The 19,081-nt window shown below is 34.9% G+C and overlaps 1 protein-coding gene across 1 annotated transcript in view; it reads right to left on the bottom strand.

Moving 5' to 3' along the window:
• The window catches only part of CSMD3 (CUB and Sushi multiple domains 3), a 1,171,706-nt gene that overhangs the window by 32,124 nt on the left and 1,120,501 nt on the right, over window positions 1-19,081 (bottom strand). Inside the window, 4 exon segments of the mRNA XM_059902305.1 lie at window positions 5,616-5,689; window positions 7,389-7,562; window positions 11,509-11,682; window positions 13,271-13,450. Coding sequence (XP_059758288.1) covers window positions 5,616-5,689; window positions 7,389-7,562; window positions 11,509-11,682; window positions 13,271-13,450 — 602 coding nt within the window.

Genomic DNA, 19,081 nt, shown 5'->3' with positions numbered 1-19,081 from the left:
AAGTACTTTATTGATATTATATCACACAGTACTTTACAGGTAGCCTAACTTAATTAAACATGTAAATATTTTCTTCTCCAAAATATGAATAAAATGTCTTTTAGAGTGCTTTTGAACACTCTAGCATTAGTCTTAGTCTAGTATTAGTATTATTAGTCTAGTATTAGCTAACCGTTTATGAGTTAGATTTTTTTAACATGATTTTTAATAAGTTAATAAGTACTACAGCTGTAGATAGTAACCATTTGATAAATAGGAACAAAGTTTTAAAATGGTACTTAATTTATATCTTTGATCACTTCAATAGTCAATGAACAGCCTCTCTTATTTCTCTAATCCCCAACCTTCAAATTTTAAAAGCTGTAAAGGCTCAGCAACTGTCAGCTTATGTGGGTTTCTAGAAGAGAGTCTATGTCGTTACATATGTAAATGTGAGCTGTATATACACATACACAAATTCTAATACACATGTACTTAAGAGTCATCAGATGAACCTCTTTTCAGAGGTACAAGGTTGACCCTGGTATCTGGATACCCAAGGAAGCTGCTTGTAGGTGTCCGTTTAGATTATTTTGCAGAAATGGTCAATGTAGAATGGTGTTGAATATCTTGGGCTCTCCCAGACTGCTCCAGCTAATCCTGACATTTTGATTACAATATCAACATTCTGGTTCTCACTGACTACACTAAAGATAACTTTTGCATAAGAGTAATTGCTGCTCTTACATGGGTCTAGGACTGTGCCAAGCCTTTGCTCTCTAAAGCATTCCACCTTGAAAGAAGTTTTCATCTTGTAGTGTACTGTAAAATTTTTGTAAAAATATTAGCTGTAAACTTTTTCTGTGATAGATGTTTTTCCCCTATTAAGAACTATATTTACTCCTTTTAAAAATAACCCAAAGTTATTCAGTATGGTTTGCCTTTATCTTTTTAACTGCTTCTAGCATTACTTTATAACCAATCCTTTTTTCTTCTAAGAATAGAAGTGTTTCCATTATAAGACTACATTTCAGCCAGGGCTGACTCTGAATGATGTCTGGATTCTCTACATGGCTTCTCTCTCTGCTTTGGGAAGCTCTTTAGTTAGACAAGCACTGTCAGTGGTGAAAGGGAAAAAAGCTAATTATTACTTGTTGGAGTCTTGTTTCAGGCATGCTGTAGCTTTGTGCAAGGTCCATTACTCTGCTGCTGTTGTCACTTGGATGCTACATTTACAGAGAAGTGGTTCGGCACCCAGCACACTAGTGATTGCCAAACACATCTGAGCATGTCAAGATGAATTTTTTAAACATTAGCAGAAGGTATGTGACATAACACCGAGTTGACTTAAAAGAGATGCGGGGCACGGTTGTCTAGGTAACTGATTACTGTCAAGTTTGCCAGATACAATAGATAACTCCCTAGATAGAATACCTAGGACATTCCTTTTAAAGTCAGGTAGCTAATAAGCTGTTTGGTTTCTTCAGTGTTCTCCACCTACTCGGGTAATATGGTTGTTCATGAAACATTCAACAGTAGGGTGAACTGTGGTTGCCAAGATGGCTACTGTTGTACCCAGGGTCCTGTATCTATAAAACTGGGTGGTCCAGACTTGCTTTTGGAAACAGAAGCCAGAGAATGAAAGGTGTCAACAGTCACAAATAGTTGATCATGTTGTCTTTAGTTATTTCTGTCTCCCTACCCCTCAATCAAGAATGCTTTTGTAGTCTCTGTAGTCAAGACAGAACTTTTTCATAATGGTTATTTTGGTAGGGTTAAATATCTTATGTTTAATACCTTGGAATTAAATATCTAAAATCAGATTAAAAATATTTTATATTTATAATAATTTTACGTAACAAGTCCTAAATCAGTGTAATGTGTCTTCCAAACCCCAGAGCTCAATTTAGAGTAATACAGCAGTTAGTGAAATATTTGTGTTTGGCATTTCCTCCATAATTAATCTGGATGTTGCATCAATCATTTTGATACTTACTCTCCTTACTACTAATATATTTTTAGCTAAAATTGTTCCAGTTTATAATATTTTAGATAAAAAGAGAAATTACTTTGAGTACTTTTTTCAAACACTAGAGTTTTTGTCATCTCTAGCAACAGGTGATATATTCTTATATTTTAGTAATTATATCAATGTCCAAAAATCTACTATATAAATCTTTATAGAAAAGGAGAGTGAACAAAATAAACACATTAAAGAGAAAATTAAGAAATGCAGAGTGCCTCTGCAATTTATAACTTTCTCCTTTCTCTTGTCCCTCCCAGCAGTGGGTTAACTATAGCTATGATTTTATTTAACTCACTACTGGTCACTAGATCAAACCAGAGGTAGATACAAAAGTTGGAACATTTTGATTCTCTCTCTGGATATTTGAAACTGAGATTGCGACAATTAATCACTTGCCGTATGTGGCTGAGATGTAAATAGAAATGATGCACCCTTTGCCATATGGCCAATCTACAGACAAAGAAAACGAAGTAGATAAATACAGAGTAGTGTAAGAGACTGAGTACTGTTGTCCAGTTCCTAGATTCTAGGCTTGATGAGTCTCACCTAGATCCTTCCTCTTGTGGCCTGGGACACACCTACACATGGCTTTTAATGCCTTTAGGTTTAAGCTAGCTCAAAATAATTTTTCTTACTTGTAAGCAAGAGTTTTTGGTCAACCAGTAGAAAAGTCTTTTCTAGTTATATAAGGCCATATTTATTTGGAATCCATCTATAAATTGATATTAGTTAGAATTACATAACTTCTTAAATTCTGTTGACTCTATACAGGTTTAGCAAACATAATTTATATATAAATATATAAAATAAGTATATATACAGACATACGCACATATCTGCCATAACCATGTATGAAAGTTGACACCCCTAATTTAACATACTCAGTATATCATTTGTAGTTTTAATAGAGATTAATAGAGATTATACAATTTTATTAGATTTTACTACATCTGAAATCTAGTCTATTCATATTTATCTAGATAGACTATAATGATCTAATGTATGTTTATTAGCTGAATAGTATGAATTCAGGGTTAGTTTAACTTTGTGATAACATTTTTCAATGATTATAATAGAATTCTTAAAATTCAGAGTGAATGACTATTCATTTCATTGGGTGACTATTCTAAACTCAATCTTATTTATTTCAATTTCCATTATCTCAAAGGGTATTTCCTAAAAAGGACTCAGATTCTTCAGAAAATCATCTGATTTAGTGTACAGACACTGACATCAAAACTCTGTATTCTGTAAAAATACTGCCATTGACTTGCTCTGTGATCAAAGCCAAGTCATGTTCTGTTTCAGTTTCTTGGTCTATATGATGAGGTCTAATACTGTTTAGCTAGTTCATTTTTCAAGATCTCGATCAACTGATAACGCATTTTATGGAGACATGAATCTAAAGTTTTCTGAAAACACCAACATAATAGAGACCGAGATGCTTTTTCACACTTTTGTATTGCCTAGACAGGCCTGAGGCAAACAGGAAGAATTGGAAAAGCTATCAAATCAATGTTCATACTGTGCCTGAACTGTAGATAAATGGAAACTATTTTTAGCAACAAATATATGGCACCTGTTATGAGTACTTCCTTTAGAAATGAATGTTCTTCGGGTTCACACTGAATTCCACACAAAATAGCACAATTTAGAAAACCCTGCGACACAAGGCAATTGGGTAGCATGTAAACTGGCTATTTCCTTTTGGAATTGGTATGCACTTTGGCTCCCCTTAGGCCCCTGTAGTGAAAATCTTGCTGAATCTCTACATAAAATCTAAACTGGAATAAGAGAGAAAAGAAAGTCAGCCACACGTGACTGGGCATGTTAAAGAATTCTAATATTACAATCCAACTATGTGTTGTATAATAATAGGTTACAGTTAAATTATTTTTTCAGAAATTTCCCACATCAATGAAAATGTTTAAAAATTATTTTAGTATTATATACATATTATAAGAAAAAAGTCTTTTAGTCTTATTGCCTTCTTGAATAACCACATTTTTATATATTTGGTAACTCTTTGTCTCAGAAGTTTCTCTTTAAACCTCTTTTGAGGCAGGAGATAGATGGGCCTCAGGCTGAACAGGTTCTCTCCTATGGACAGAAGCTCCATAATAGCAGAAACTCCATAAAAGCAGGATGATGGAGGGGGCTGGGCCCTTCCCAGATAGAAGATAAGAGACCACATTTTCCTCATTCTCGAAGTCAAGGAGACCTCCCCAACTACACATGCGCAGAAAGGCTCCTTGGAGGTCAAAAAGGGAGGGGGGCGCCACCCCATAGTAAGTGATGCCAACTACCCATAGCCCTCTCCACTAGAATCCATCTTGGCTGAGAGATGCGCACGCACACAGGGGAGGACCCTGAGATAAACCAAATACGGACTCAGAACCAGGCAAAGCAAGATGACTGGTCAAAGGAAACCCGGAAGAAATGCCCCATAAAACTGATTCAAACTGCCATGAGGATGCGGATCTCTCTCTCTGAGCCCGCCCGTGTGTCTATCCACACATTCTGTGCTCATTTTCCTCCTAATAAACACTTCAGTTGCTTCACTACTTTCTGTCTTATGTGGAAATTCATTTCTTCATAGCTGACAGGCCAGGGCCTTGTCACTGGCCACTGGTCCCTGGTGGCCTGGTGGCTAGGATTCCGCGCTCTCACTGCCGCTGCCTGACCTCCATCTCTGGTGGGGAGCCGAAATCCTGCTTTAAACTGCTGCAGGCCGAGGTCACCTGGATCACTTTCATCTACACTTTTCCTCATTGTCCCCATATCTTCCTGTAGAGGTTACCCATTTACTCCCTCACTTAATATTTCTCTTACATACTAGCTACTGCTTACAGATTTTCCTATGCTCACAGCTCTCTCCAATTTTATTTTATCCTCATGGTCAGGCTATATCTTGAAGCATATATTCCTTCTAATTTCTTTTTATTTCCACTCTTTCGTTTCCTGTTACCTTTTTTAAAAGGTGTTTTTGAATGCAGATATAAGCATGACTTTTTTTTCTGTTTGCATTCACAGGATTTGTGCACATGAACCAAAGCCTTTTGATCTAGCTTATATTAAATGGAAATATTTAAAGCATCCATTTGATGAAATAACTCAGACAACAGAAAGACAAATACAATATGATCTCACTTCTATGTGGAATCTAAAACAACAGCAAAAACCCGAACTCACATAAAAAGAGATCAGATCTGTGGTTACCAGAGCAGTGGCGGGGGCAGGGGGCAGGATTGAAGGAAGGTAGTGAAAAGGTGTAAACTTCTAGTTATAAGATATGTAAGTACTAGATATGTAATATACAACAGTGATGAGTATAGTTAACACTGCTGTATTGTATATAGGAAAGTTGTTAAGAGAGTAGGTCCTAATAATTCTTATCACAAGGAATTTTTTTTCTTTTTTGCTTTTTTTTATTGTATGTATATGAGATAATGGAGGACATACTCTCTGGATTGCTAACTAAAATTACTGCAGTAATCATTCACAATATATATGTCAAACCATTGTGCTGTACACTTTAAACTTATACAGTGATGTATGTCAATTATATCTCAATAAAACTGGAAAAAAATAATGATAAAAATGTACCCACTTGAAATCCAAATGTACTGTTTTGAGATCCATGACGTGGCACTCCTGGGTTTTCACATGAGGTACGGGTGGGTTCTAAAATAAAGATTAAAAACGTGATATTCCTTTAAAATTTACAGTTTTATTTAAATGTATATTTCTCCCACATAGAATAATTTTAAGACATCTAGGGTTTAATGAAAGGGCCCTGGGTAATAATAAAGAGTAAAATCTAATAACGTATCTCCATGAACAGAAGCCTGCTAATCTTAAAGCAGGAAATTCAGGTAGACTGCAGTTTATATGAATTATGCAATTCTTGAACTTTGAACCCTTCTAATATAAAAGCACTTGACATCCAACTAACTCTGTGAATAAAAAGTTAAGGGCAAATGAAGGATATGAAAGAGGAACACATACATAAAACATTTGCTCAACGACTTTACTAAGTTATAATATCAAGTAGGGTAATATTCCCTTCAAGAAATAATTATTTTTCCAGAAACAGGACTTAGTTATTTGCATTTTTCACTGACACCTGTAGGAGCTTCAGGCATAAAAATGGTAGGGCTGGTAGTCTCTGATTTGGCTAGCTTGTATGACAGGTTATTTGGTTAGTTTATTCAATGTGGAATTTAATTTTAGGAGAAAAGGGAACACTCATACACTGTTGGTGGGAATGTAAATTGGTGCAGCTGCTGTGAAAAACAGTATGAAGGTTTCTCAAAAGCTAAAAACAGAACTGCCCTATGACCCAGTAATTCCACTCCTGGGTATATACCCCCCCAAAAAACTAAAACACTAAATCAAAAAGATACATATACACCAATGTTCATAGCAGTGTTATTTACAATTTCCAAGATATGGAAGCAACCTAAATGTCCATTAACAGATAAATGGATAAAGAAGATATGGTATATATAGAGAGAGAGAATAGAATACTACTCAGCTATAGCAAGGAATGAAATTTTGCCATTTGCAGCAACATGGATGGACCTGGAGGGTATTATGCTAAGCAAAATAAGTCAGAGAAAGACAAATACTGTATGATATCACTTATATGTGAAATCTAAAAAATACAACAACTAGTGAATATAACAAAAAATAAGCAGACTCACAGATATAGAGAACAATCTAGTGGTTACCAATGGAGAGAGGGAAGGAAGGAGGGGCAAAATAGGGGTAGGGGATTAAGAAGTCCAAACTACTATATATACAATAAGCTATAAGGATATACTGTACAACACAGGACACATAGCCAATATTTTATAATAACTATAAATGGAGTATAACCTTTAAAAATTATGAATCACTATACTGAACACCTGTAACTTACACAATTTTGTACATCAACTACACTTCAATAAAAAACATGACAACAAAACACAAAATTTAGGATTACAGAAATGTACTTAGAGCCATTTTGAAATCAAAGTATCTTTTTAATATTTTTGAAGGAAGTCTAATTTCACTTAAATATGCTTTATTAACTATAAAGCTCTATACAAATGTTAGTACTGATATTTCATGATATTAATCTGGAAGCTTTTTTCTTTTTCATTTTACTGATAAACAGGGAAACTATTTTAAGCATTTATTCTAGAAGTTTTATGCGCTAAAAATAATATATGTTTAACAACATTAATTTTCAGTGCCTTCCAATGGCTTCTATATTTTACATTTGTTTTTCACATTTAGCCAACTATAGTTTATAGGATAAAGAAAAACATTAAACCTTCCTACTATCTATTAATTCCCAAATTACTGAGCATTATCAATCTTTAATTAATATTACCTATGCAGTGAGGTGATGAACCACTCCAAGTGCCATCTGCTTGACATATTCTGGTGCTAGATCCCACTAATATGAAAGGAGAATTGCAGCTGAATGAAACCTCTGACTGGTATATAAAGCTTTTGCCTTCTCTTTTCCCTTGGGCAGGTATACCAGGGTCACCACAAAACTTCGCTGGAAGTGAAAAGAAAGACAATTATACAGTGATTTAGATTCATCAGAGTAAACAGTTCAGAAAAATGATGAAAATAACTGAAATACTGCACTAAAGTGACATGCTATCCATGTTAATCTATCCCAATGAAAATTTGTTTAGCTTTTGTCTACATGAATAAATGCTGAATATTCAACTCAGCATAATATTTTTTAAAAATTAGTCTGATCCAAATATTTTTCCACCTAGTAGACCACCTTAACAATTGTAGACTTTTCGGTATTTTTGTGTTCTATATTGACCAGAATCAAACCACATATTTGTACATATAGGCTACAAAGTTGGAGTGTATTCTTGAAAAGGCATGTGATTCACAGATAGCTCTATCAGAAACAAACAACCATAATGGTCTAGGATATACTCTCCAGATTGCTATGTATTTTTTTAATGTATATAAAAGATATAGTTATTTGTTTCAATGATACGTGCTCTGTTGAACACTCGGATCACGTATCCTAGTATCCGAGTATTCAGTTGTCTTCCTCTTCAAAATATTGGCGGGGGGGGGGGGGAGGGGGTTAGTTTTTTAAAGAGAAAAGAAGGCCATCAGAATCCAGATCCATACAAAACCAAGGAATCTCAATGTTCTACAATCACTGAAGAAATCAACTTGACAATAGTTCTAAACAAATTGACTAGATGATTCCATTCAACATATATTTTTAAAGTACTAAAAAACAGACACTATTCTAGGTAATATTAGGTGCTTGCACTTATTAGTAAACAAACTAAGGTTCCTGCACTTGTGGAGTTTATGCTTTTGTGAGGAAAGCAAACAAACAATAAACATAATTAATAAGTAAAAATGGTAGTATATGGGACGATAATAAGTCCCATGGGGAAAAATAGTGTGGGCGAAGGAGATCAGGACTGTACGTGTGGATGTGCTAGATGGTGAGTAGTGGTAGCGGATTTTAATAAGGTAGCATGGGTGTCTCTCACTGAGAAAAGACTTGGAGGAAAAAAACATTTAGCCTTGTTGATATCGCAAGGGAGAACATTGCAGATAGAGGAAACAGCATTGCCAAAGCCCTGTGCTGGGTCAAATCTAGCATGCTGGAGGAAGAGTAAGGCTGGTGAGACTGGAGCAGAGTAAGCACGCAGAAGTGTAGGAGAGGATGAGATCAGATGGCTTCAAATCTAGTGGATAACTGAGGCAAAGTACATATAGCATGTTTTCAATTTTTTTTTTACTGTAGTCAAAAATACATAACATAAAATTTACTATTTTAACTATGTTTTAAAAGTATACTCAATTTTTAAATTTGCAGATTCAGCACCTGAAAGCTTATTCCCCTATAAAGCAAACAGAAATAACCAAATGTTTTTAAGTATAAATGTAGTCTTAAGATAGTTATAGGTTGAGTGACTATAAAATGCATCATTCAAACCAAGACACTTTTGAGAGTAAAAGGAGGATTCTAACTGGATAGGACACCTACCAGGATAACAGAATAAACAAGAATTGCTCCAGGAAACCTGGAATAAATGAATTCCTTATTTATAGAATACCTTAGTCTCAAACTCAGTGTTCAAAGACCTTCCCTGAAATTCAAGACTCTAAGAGAAACTTGGACTTTGAAGCCTCTTTTTAGAAATATTTTTTTCTTTTAAAACAGTTAAGATGAAAAGTAATCATAAAGTAAATATTAAAATAAAATAAACTGGGGAAATGTTCAAAGTATAGTAACACATGTAAAATAAATATTTATTTATTGTGTTTTGTTTTAATTTTCACCATTTCTTAGGTATTGTAAGCCTTAGTGGTACTTGGCATCCAAGCACTTCTAGCAACATAATATCAAACCCCAAAGGCCAGGCTCCTTGTGTTATTAGTCTTCGTATCTCTAGCACGTTTTAAATTCAATGGATATTTCCTCAGTGGACATTATCAATGGGTATTTCGGCTTTAGCAATCATTTCTCTTACTAAGTTATCTCATAGCTATTTTATAATTTACTTCTGAAATGTTTCTCTAGCATATTTCTGCTGAGTCATTCAACTCAGAATCTTATCTTTATTCAATGAAAAAAAGAAAGGAGGAGAGATGCAACCACATAAACTCTTCAATCCCCCCTCCCAGTCCCCCCATCATTCAATCTGTTTCTATCTCTAGATTTTCATGTACTAAACCAAACAACCTACTGGTGTCAGGTTTAGAGGCTTAAGACACAGTGTTTATTTTCAAAAGGCTTCAGTTCACAGTGATATAAACTTTAAGATAAAAAGGCATAGTTTGAACAGATTTAACGAGAAAAGATTTTCTTCTTTGTTAAATACCTAAAATTATTGAATTTGGCTATTCAATGGATAAGAGAATTGTCTCTTAGGTCTACCTTCTCTGAACTGGAATTCATACTCTGCCATTTACTAGTAATATGACTTTAGGCACACACAATAATGTAGCTGGTCCCCTAAATGATGGTAGAGTTACCCAGTGTCCTTACAATTTGACCTCTCTGAGCCTGTGTCATTATCTATTAAAATGTCATGACTAAACATACTTAGCCAGGAGTTCTATGTACTAAAAATAATATATGTAAAGCAACTGGGACAAAGTGAGCCTTATTATATTTGGATATTTATTACAATTTAAATGTCTATAGTAAGTATTTTATTATTATTTGCATTTTAATAGATCAAAAAATAAAACATTATATCAAGAAACTTCTTGATTGAGATTTCTTCATTCATATCAAACAAACTTTACCATAAACTCATCTCTGTAAAATCCACTTGTCGCTATTTGTTCTGAAGTAGCTATAGAATATCTAGTCTCATTCAGAACACATTGGTCTGTTTTAAGATGATCCTTAGCATCAGAATTTTAAGGGTTAATTTGTGTGACATCAGCCTTGAGGCTTGGAACACACTCTAATAAATCATATTACCTAGAAGGAGCTTCTTTAGATGCTGTATAAATTGAAGTCTAACAGACTACAACTGCAGAAGTAAATTAGTTTTATCTCTCATGCTCAATAAAACTGGTTAGTAATACTCTCTGTAGCAAATGTGATAATGAATGATCTGATGGGCCAGCAAAATGGTGGTATGCATGCCTAGTATTTGCAATCACTTAATACGAAGCTCTTCAAATAAACTATCAGGTTTATGATTGGCCTTTTGAAATGAGAAATTTAAAATTAATAATGTAGCTTATTTTTTCCACTTTTTCAGTAATGGTGGAGCTTTTGCATCACATTTTAAGAGATCCTTTATTACTTCAAGGTCATTTAGGTAGTGTTGTAATATTTAAAACTTTTATATTTAATTCCCTAATGATTTGACATTGATTTGTTATTTGGTGTGAGACAAAGATTGTGTGTGTGTGTGTGTGTGTGCGCGCGTGTGTAAACGAATTGCATTATCGCATTAATTGAAATGTCCATTCTTTCCCCACTGATTTGTTCTATAATACATCAAGTGTCAATAAATGGTTCTGTGCTCTCTATTCTCTAACACTGGTTTACTTTTTATCCCTGCACCAATGCTGTAATGTCTTAATTACTATAGCATTCTAAGTTTGATACCTGCCAAGGATCGCACTACATACCAGAGGTACAACAGTGAACAAAAACAAAAATCTCTGCCTTTAAGGAACATAAACCTGAGTAGAGGACATCACCCAAAAAAATAAGATGTGTAAAATGTATAGTGTGTTTTGCAAACAAAGCAGTTTAGCCTAAAAGTTAGAGCAGAAGAAACATAATGGTTGGATTGCATTAAAAATAGCTACACTGGTAAATGCTGATTTTAATTGAATTTTAATTATGCATGGGAAAGACTTAACAATCTCATATTTGTCCTAGCAAAATCTGAAAAAAAATTATGTAACAGCTGTAATCACAGTAAAGTAGCTCTAAGAGAGTGAAAACATGTAATTTTAAGTATGGAAAGTATACTTACGTAAGCACTGTGGTACTTCCCCACTCCAGGTACCATTCCCTACACAGGTCAAAACAGCAGGAAAGGATAGTTCATAGCCTGGAGAACAGATGTAGCTAATACTAAAGCCCCAGTCGAAATTTGTTCCTTCCAACCTTCCATTAGAAATCTGGGGAGGAGTTGGGCAGGTAACAGCTGTAATTACATTAAAAATGATTAGACACAGCTGTTGAAATATCCTGGTGTTAAAAACATAAATATCATTAGAAGAGGCATATGTGCTAATTTAACCTTTTGGAGGACAATATGGTGTGGCATGTTTTATTCTCCTGGTAGTATTCCTGAAACATCCCTGGAATTAGTCCTTCCAGGATGTGACTACTTCTTGGCAACATAATGGCTACTGGTTGTCAGATATTCTCTTACAAAATAACAAGCTTTCTGACATTGAAGGGAAGGCAAAGAGAGGGTGACCTTCTATCCAGTATACTGCAAATGATAAATTACTGGTTTTATATAAAACTATTTTCCAGTGACATTTAGAAAGACTGAAGAGCTGGGTTGTTTGGCTATATAAAGTGTCAGCATTGTAGCAAGGAATTTGGGAGTAATTCTGTGACATTTTTGAAAACACAGATCATGTATCTCATTAAAATATTCAAATTGGTTCTATCAACCACTTAGAGTCATATACTAAAACTTATTATATAGTTTCTAAATGCATTATAAAATTTTAAACATTCATTTTTAAAATTAAGTTGTCCTTGAGCAAAGATGGGTTAGATAAGGTGACAGAGGTGAAGGGAAAAATAGGGGTACCAATTACAAAATCTAAAAATGAGGAATGATTTTATTTTGATGACTAGCAACATATATAAATAAATTTTGGGAGTTGTATAACATTGTCATTATCAGAATCAATTAATAATATATGAAATAATTTCTAAAATATAAAATGTCCGTTCATATATTTTCACAGACTAACTGTATATTTATAGTGATCTGATTAGGAAACTGTACAATCAAGAAGAAAAGACACATATTGGTATTATTCTTTTGTGTTAGATTACGTCAGGGAGATAGTAAACTGGCAATTCATACGCATTTAGAGATGCACCCTAATGAGAAATCTCAATGATTAACAATCAGTATTACTATAAAACAATATAAATTATCTGACATTGTATCTACAGTATTTCACAAATAATAAAAAAATTGGCAAAAATTATGAAAATATTTTCAATGGAAAAACAAATAGCATAAAGTAGTAAACTTACGCCTATATTGACTAAAATATTACTTCTAGATTGCATTCTTTAAAGAAACAGGTTTACCTTTTAAGAGAAAGTACAGTTCTACAGTTCAGGCTGATTGTTTTCAAATTATAGAAAGTTTTTCTTCCCATCCATGAATAACTTGACCCAGGTGGATAATCAAGTTAAAGTTCTAGTTCATTATGGTTATATTCTCTTTTAAGTATTCATCAATCAATATGAATGATGATAGTGATTACACATCACAGAACATGATATTTTTGTTATTTTGGTTGTATGACAGTTCATTATCATTACTTACAATGAGATATAATGTTTTTGTTACAATGTCTTAAAATCTTATATGTTATTATCTATATGGTTTAAAGCACTCAATTTTGGTACCAGAAAAAAAAAGTGAAACAATACAAAAAAAAAAACACTATTTAAATTTACTTTAAATTTGCATATTAATGCAGAAAATATTTGGTGGTTATCACTTATAAATATTGAAGAAATCATTATCATACCTCTACAAGCTGGCATTACTCCACTCCAAGTGCCATTAGTTGTACAAGTCCTGATACTGGAACCATTCAATTCCATTGTATAGCCTGGCTGGCACATGTAGGAAACATTTTGTCCAACCACATAATCATCTCCATATCTCAGTCCACTGGCTGGTATACCTGGGTCTCCACAACTGATTACTATCAATATTGGATTGGAAGAGCAGATAGTTAATGTGGCATGTATTTAATGGAAAGAAATAGTAAGCATATGGCATACTTAATATAAAAGTAGGGAAAATTCGTTATCATGCTCATTTTTAATGATAAAACATAAGCATATTTAAACCACATACTGGCAGTTCCTGATTATGATCAGTTACTTATTACACATTCTATACATATGGCTCAGAAACTGCCATTTAGACTCGAAAAGGCCAGGTTAATATGCTATTATGTTGTAAAAAACTCTGATATGGTAACCTCTTTTAACCTGAATTAAATAATCATGGAGAAGCCATCCTATAGGATCGAGATTTTTAACATAATATTTGAAATTTATACTCCTATATATGGTTACTGAAATCTCTAATTTATCAGGCTTGCTGGACTGAGAGTATATTTTCTGCACAGTGCCACTCAACTGGATATTATCATAGTTTTTAACTAACATAATGCTAGGTGCAAAGATAATAATTTTATTGAATAAATGAAAGAATGAATAAACTATAAAATGTGAATTTATCACATACTGGGCAAGATACATAATTTGTGGGCCTAGTGAAAAATGAAAATGCCAGAGCTAGGGATAGAGAAATCAATTTCCCATTTCCATCATCTCATTGCCATCCCAAGTGACAGAACAACCCTCAAGAAATTGCGACCTCCACTCTGGAATGTGTTTGCTTCCTGGATTAGGGGTGAGTAAGAGGCCCCTGTCAAGTGCTTGCCAAATCTGCCTTGTATCGCCAGTCTAGGAAAGGGTTAGCTGCTGCCCTGCTCTGCCCCAAGACTCCATGAGTACAGCCAACTCCAAGCAGCCCCACCCACTCTTGCACCCAGACCCCACAAAGGGGTGGAGAACAAAGGTGCAATGTGAGCCTCCTTCTGCTAATGACATGATGGACCGGCTGTGCAGAAGGCATCAGTGGCCCAGAGCAGGGGTGGGAGTGGGAAGGCCAGGCAGGGCCAGGGGCACCAGGTGGTAGGGAGCTAAAGGCCTATAACCCATCCTAGAAAGACAGGGAGGCAGGGAGGCAAACTGTACAAGTGCAGACTCTCCAAACCTTCAGCACATGCTCCATTGTCCCAGTGGGCTTTAATTATAAAACACAAATTCAAAGATAAAATCATTAAGAATTTTGAGACGGTGATCACAGAGCATTAAACACCAATCACAGGAGCCTTTTGAGCACGAGATTCTAACAATCATGCTGGTCCATAAAGCTGTCTCAAATTACATATATAATATTCTCATTTATAAAATGACGCCACACAAAAACTTTCAAAAAGACTGGTGACAGCATAGGAAACAGAATTAAGTCTAAATATGGCATTTAAGAACAAGGCATAACAGAGATCGTATATAAGCCACAAAAGCACTTGCTGTTTTGAGAAACATGATTTAAGCATGCTTGGCTAAACACTTTCTGGTGGCTAAGAGAAAAAGGAAAACACAAAAGGTCACATCACTTTTCCTTTTCTGGAGACAAAAAACATGTGGCATACCTGCCTTTTAGTATTTTTTTTGCCTTTTGAATTTTTTTTTTTCATAAAAGTACAAATAATATTACCAGGTAAATCTAAGTTATACTGTCCCATTTTTATTTTGAATTAATAGTAATTAATTAATAGTTCCCATTTTGGAAGTCTAGGGTTAAAGACTAAAAATAGATTAAGACACAGAAGACCTTAATGACAATTAAATTATATTGTATTTATTAATTTACCATTAAAATTATGAATGTCAACGTTTTTTTCATATTATTCTAATCTGTTGAGCCTAAGAAATTTAGGACCATGAATGATGACATTTAAATTAAAGAATAATATTCACGACACTCCGCCTGCTAATCCTCAGAGCCCTGAAGAGTTTGCTGAAATCACACTCACTGAGTGTTTCTATCTGACTCCTAATAAGATTTTTGTATGTAGGATGATTTTGATTCTTTTAGTTACTGATGAGGAAAATATTTTTTAAATCGTACAACTGAGTTGGATAGGAAATCAAATCCTGCTTGTTTACCATAAAATGTCAATCCTTTTTGCAGTTTTAAAACGTGTAATGATATAAAAATGAGTTTAAGACTTTAATTTATTTTATTTTACTTGTTATTTTATATTTTTAATCTAGATTCAAAGCTAAGAAGAAGGAAAATTAAAGAGAACACCAACAGAGAGCTATTGTTTTCTGGGCAGCGCTTTACAGACTGAATTAGAATTCTGGCAAGAAAGAACAGCTAACCCAGTCGTAAGGCACATGAGCTGAGTGAGATGTAGCCACCGAAAGAGAGGACAGAGGGTTTATTTTAGAGAAGCACTGAGGAAGAGTTCTGCATATCTTGGCAGCATCATGAATGTAATGCCTGATAACAACAGCTTCAGAAGGATTTGTTCTGGTGGTTTCATAATGAAGCAAAGGCCAAAGAGGAAGTTTCCAATAGCAACAATCTTTGCAAACAGCACCTGCTCCACAAGTCAATTCAGTCACCACCAGCTTGTTTTCAGCAACAAAAAGAGGCTTTCGGTTTTTTTTAGGCAAAACCTTAGAATCGTAGCTCTTTAGGGCTTTCCCCTAAAATTCAGAGACATTAGTGCCTAACAACAGGGTGCTGTGGTTTAATGCAAGAGAATCTTTTCTAAGGTCACCAAATCCCTTATGCACACAGCAAGAGTGCACGCACACAGCAAAAGTGCACACACACGCACGCATCCACACACCCACAACCCAATAAACTCCATGAAGACAGTTATTTTGTCTCTTTTCTACACCACTGTATTCTCTGAGCCTAGTCTTGGGCATGACTCATCATAAGAGATTAAGTAAAATATTTGTTTAAAGAATAAATGAGTGAATGAGTATGTAAGGAATGATTAAACAACTCAAATTCTCAAAAACATATAAATTGAAAGGTTTGAGTTTGGTTTTGTGGGAGCTTTTCTCATTAGCTTCTATCATGTAATTGATGCTTATTTGGCATCATTTATGATAAATCTAAGTATATAACCTCTGTGCTAAATATAAAACATAATTGTGGTAATTCTAGTCAATCTATGCCACCTCAAAACTACTTTCTCTTTTAACTTCTTAAATGAGCATTATAAATATGCATTTTTATTTATTATTTGTTTATTATTTATTTTTGGCTGTGTTGGGTCTTCGTTTCTGTGCGAGGGCTTTCTCTAGTTGCGGCAAGCGGGGGCCACTCTTCATCGCGATGCGCGGGCCTCTCACTATCGCGGCCTCTCTTGTTGTGGAGCACAGGCTCCAGACGTGCAGGCTCAGTAGTTGTGGCTCACGGGCCTAGTTGCTCCGCGGCATGTGGGATCTTCCCGGACCAGGGCTCGAACCCGTGTCCCCTGCATTGGCAGGCAGATTCTCAACCACTGCGCCACCAGGGAAGCCCATAAATATGCATTTTTAAATAAAATATGATCACATTACCCACACTTTTATAACAGAATTCATTATTTACTCAATATCTAATGAACATTTTTGCATGTTAATACATATAGATCCATTTAACTTGTTTTTAACGACATGATATTCCCTTGTATGGATATACATGCAATATGATTCATGTAACCAAACCCCTGTGACTGATATTTGAGTTATCCCATCATTTTCCCACTGTACACAGTGCAGCAATGGACATGATTGCTTGGACATTATTACACATGTGCTTTGCTGGGTTTCAAGTCCAGAACAGAGTCCTGTAGCACAATGAAGTTCCAGAAAGGTGCTCAAGCCACTTCCCTGGTAACACTTCTGATTCTACACAATCTCCCAATGCAAAAGTTAGTTTCCTTTTTATATCTCAGTAAGGTAAGTTTTCTCAACTTTAACCTTGGCACTATGACATTTGGGACCAATAATTCTTGGCTGCTTTATGCATGGGGGGTGTTTAACATTGATCTCTACCTGCTAGATACCAATAGCACATCCCACTCACCTGCAATGTGACAGCCAAATATATGTCCAGACATTGCCCCTGGAAAGCAAAATCACCCCTGTTTGAGAACCGCTGCACTGAAGGATAATTCTCTCTTCTTGAGAAGATTTAGATGACTTTTTAGCTTCATCTCCCCCAGTTTCATGCTGGGATAGCCCCCAGCTTTCTCTTGTGTAAGACTAGCCCAGCTCCCTGACCTATCCTCTACAAAAAAAATCCATGAGAATTCTCAGGTTGGTAAAAAAAGATTGGGTAAGGGCCATTTCTGTGCTGGTTATTTGGAACAAAAAGCCGTAGTTTCATTCATCACTGGATATGATTAAGTATGCTGTCCCTGGCCCAAATGACTTGTAGGATGCAGGGCATTGATCAGTTTGGAAGCAGAAGTCCTGGTAGGTTAAAAAAAAAAATCCAAGAAACAAATCATATACTTATATATATGTATACATATACATATATATATATATTTTTTTTTTTTTTTTTTTTTTTTCTTTAGACCTGTCAGCCAATCCTTACTTGACAAGCCCTGTCCTGGCACAGATTGTATCTTTTTCCCAAACACTATGTGCCCTAGGTACCAGAGGTGGCTCTGCCTGTTAGATTTTGTGAAAGATAATGTTTCCATACTATTAGTATCTTGAAGGGTTTCTGTGTTAACAAAAATGTATATATGTTTTTAATGAGTATTTACTTGTGCTTAGTTTTTAGTTCTTCTCTCTCAGTCTGAACATTACAGAAGAGGACTTCACCAAATCTTAAAATCAGGACACTGTTACGAGCTTCTTGGTATTGTAGCAAACATCTTTTCCTTCCAGCTTGGTTTAAGTTCTGTGGATGTTTCTTAACATTTATAATTTCTCTGCCAAAGTGTTCATGATATTTGAATGCATGGTTTTGATCTCATGATATATTCTTTTACTCACCCATGAGAAAATTAGTTATTTGGGGGAAACTTCATACTCCAGCACTGGCGGTGGGTTTAATAAGGACCTGTCTGGAGATGCAGAAGGATAGGCATAGAGAAGAGGGAAGAGTTCTTGGTTTCGAGGCATATTTTTAGAGAAAGATTAATTAAGAGTACAATTTCTCAATTCCTCTATAATCTGAAGCTGGAGAATATTAGCAGTTAGAATTTATGTGAGGAACATTTTATCCTTTTACCAATATCTGTAATAAGGCTAGATATGAGGAAGAAAAGTAGGGGCATTACCATTATTATTAAATTATGTTTATTCCAAAAATGTTTTCTAAAATCATGAAAATGGATAAGGAAAATCACAGGTGACACATCTACACATGTGACTGGAAAGGAGTTTTTTAAGAACAAAAAATCTGTGTGTGTTTGTGCGTGTGTGTGTGTTTGTTTTGCTGCTGGGCAATCAAGCAAATGAAAGGTATATTTGCAAATCACTGTGGTAGGAAATTCTCAAAGGGCAAAAATGCTTGAAATGCCAAAGCTACTTTACTGCGTGTGAAATATTAGAGACCAGAGACCAACCTTACTAAACTTTGCCAGTTCCTGGCAAAGGGCTCTATGATAGGTTCTGGGTAAATGATTTTTTATTAACTGAATCCATAAGTCATCCAATTATATTATATACCCGCGGTTCTCTTTCTATTTTATTTAAACTGTATTTGATATAAACTATATTACTATAAT

The sequence above is a fragment of the Balaenoptera ricei genome, chromosome 17 (genome assembly GCF_028023285.1).
Source record: "Balaenoptera ricei isolate mBalRic1 chromosome 17, mBalRic1.hap2, whole genome shotgun sequence".
NCBI classification, from domain to species: Eukaryota; Metazoa; Chordata; class Mammalia; order Artiodactyla; family Balaenopteridae; genus Balaenoptera; species Balaenoptera ricei.
This window is presented reverse-complemented; position numbering and strand designations above follow the sequence as displayed.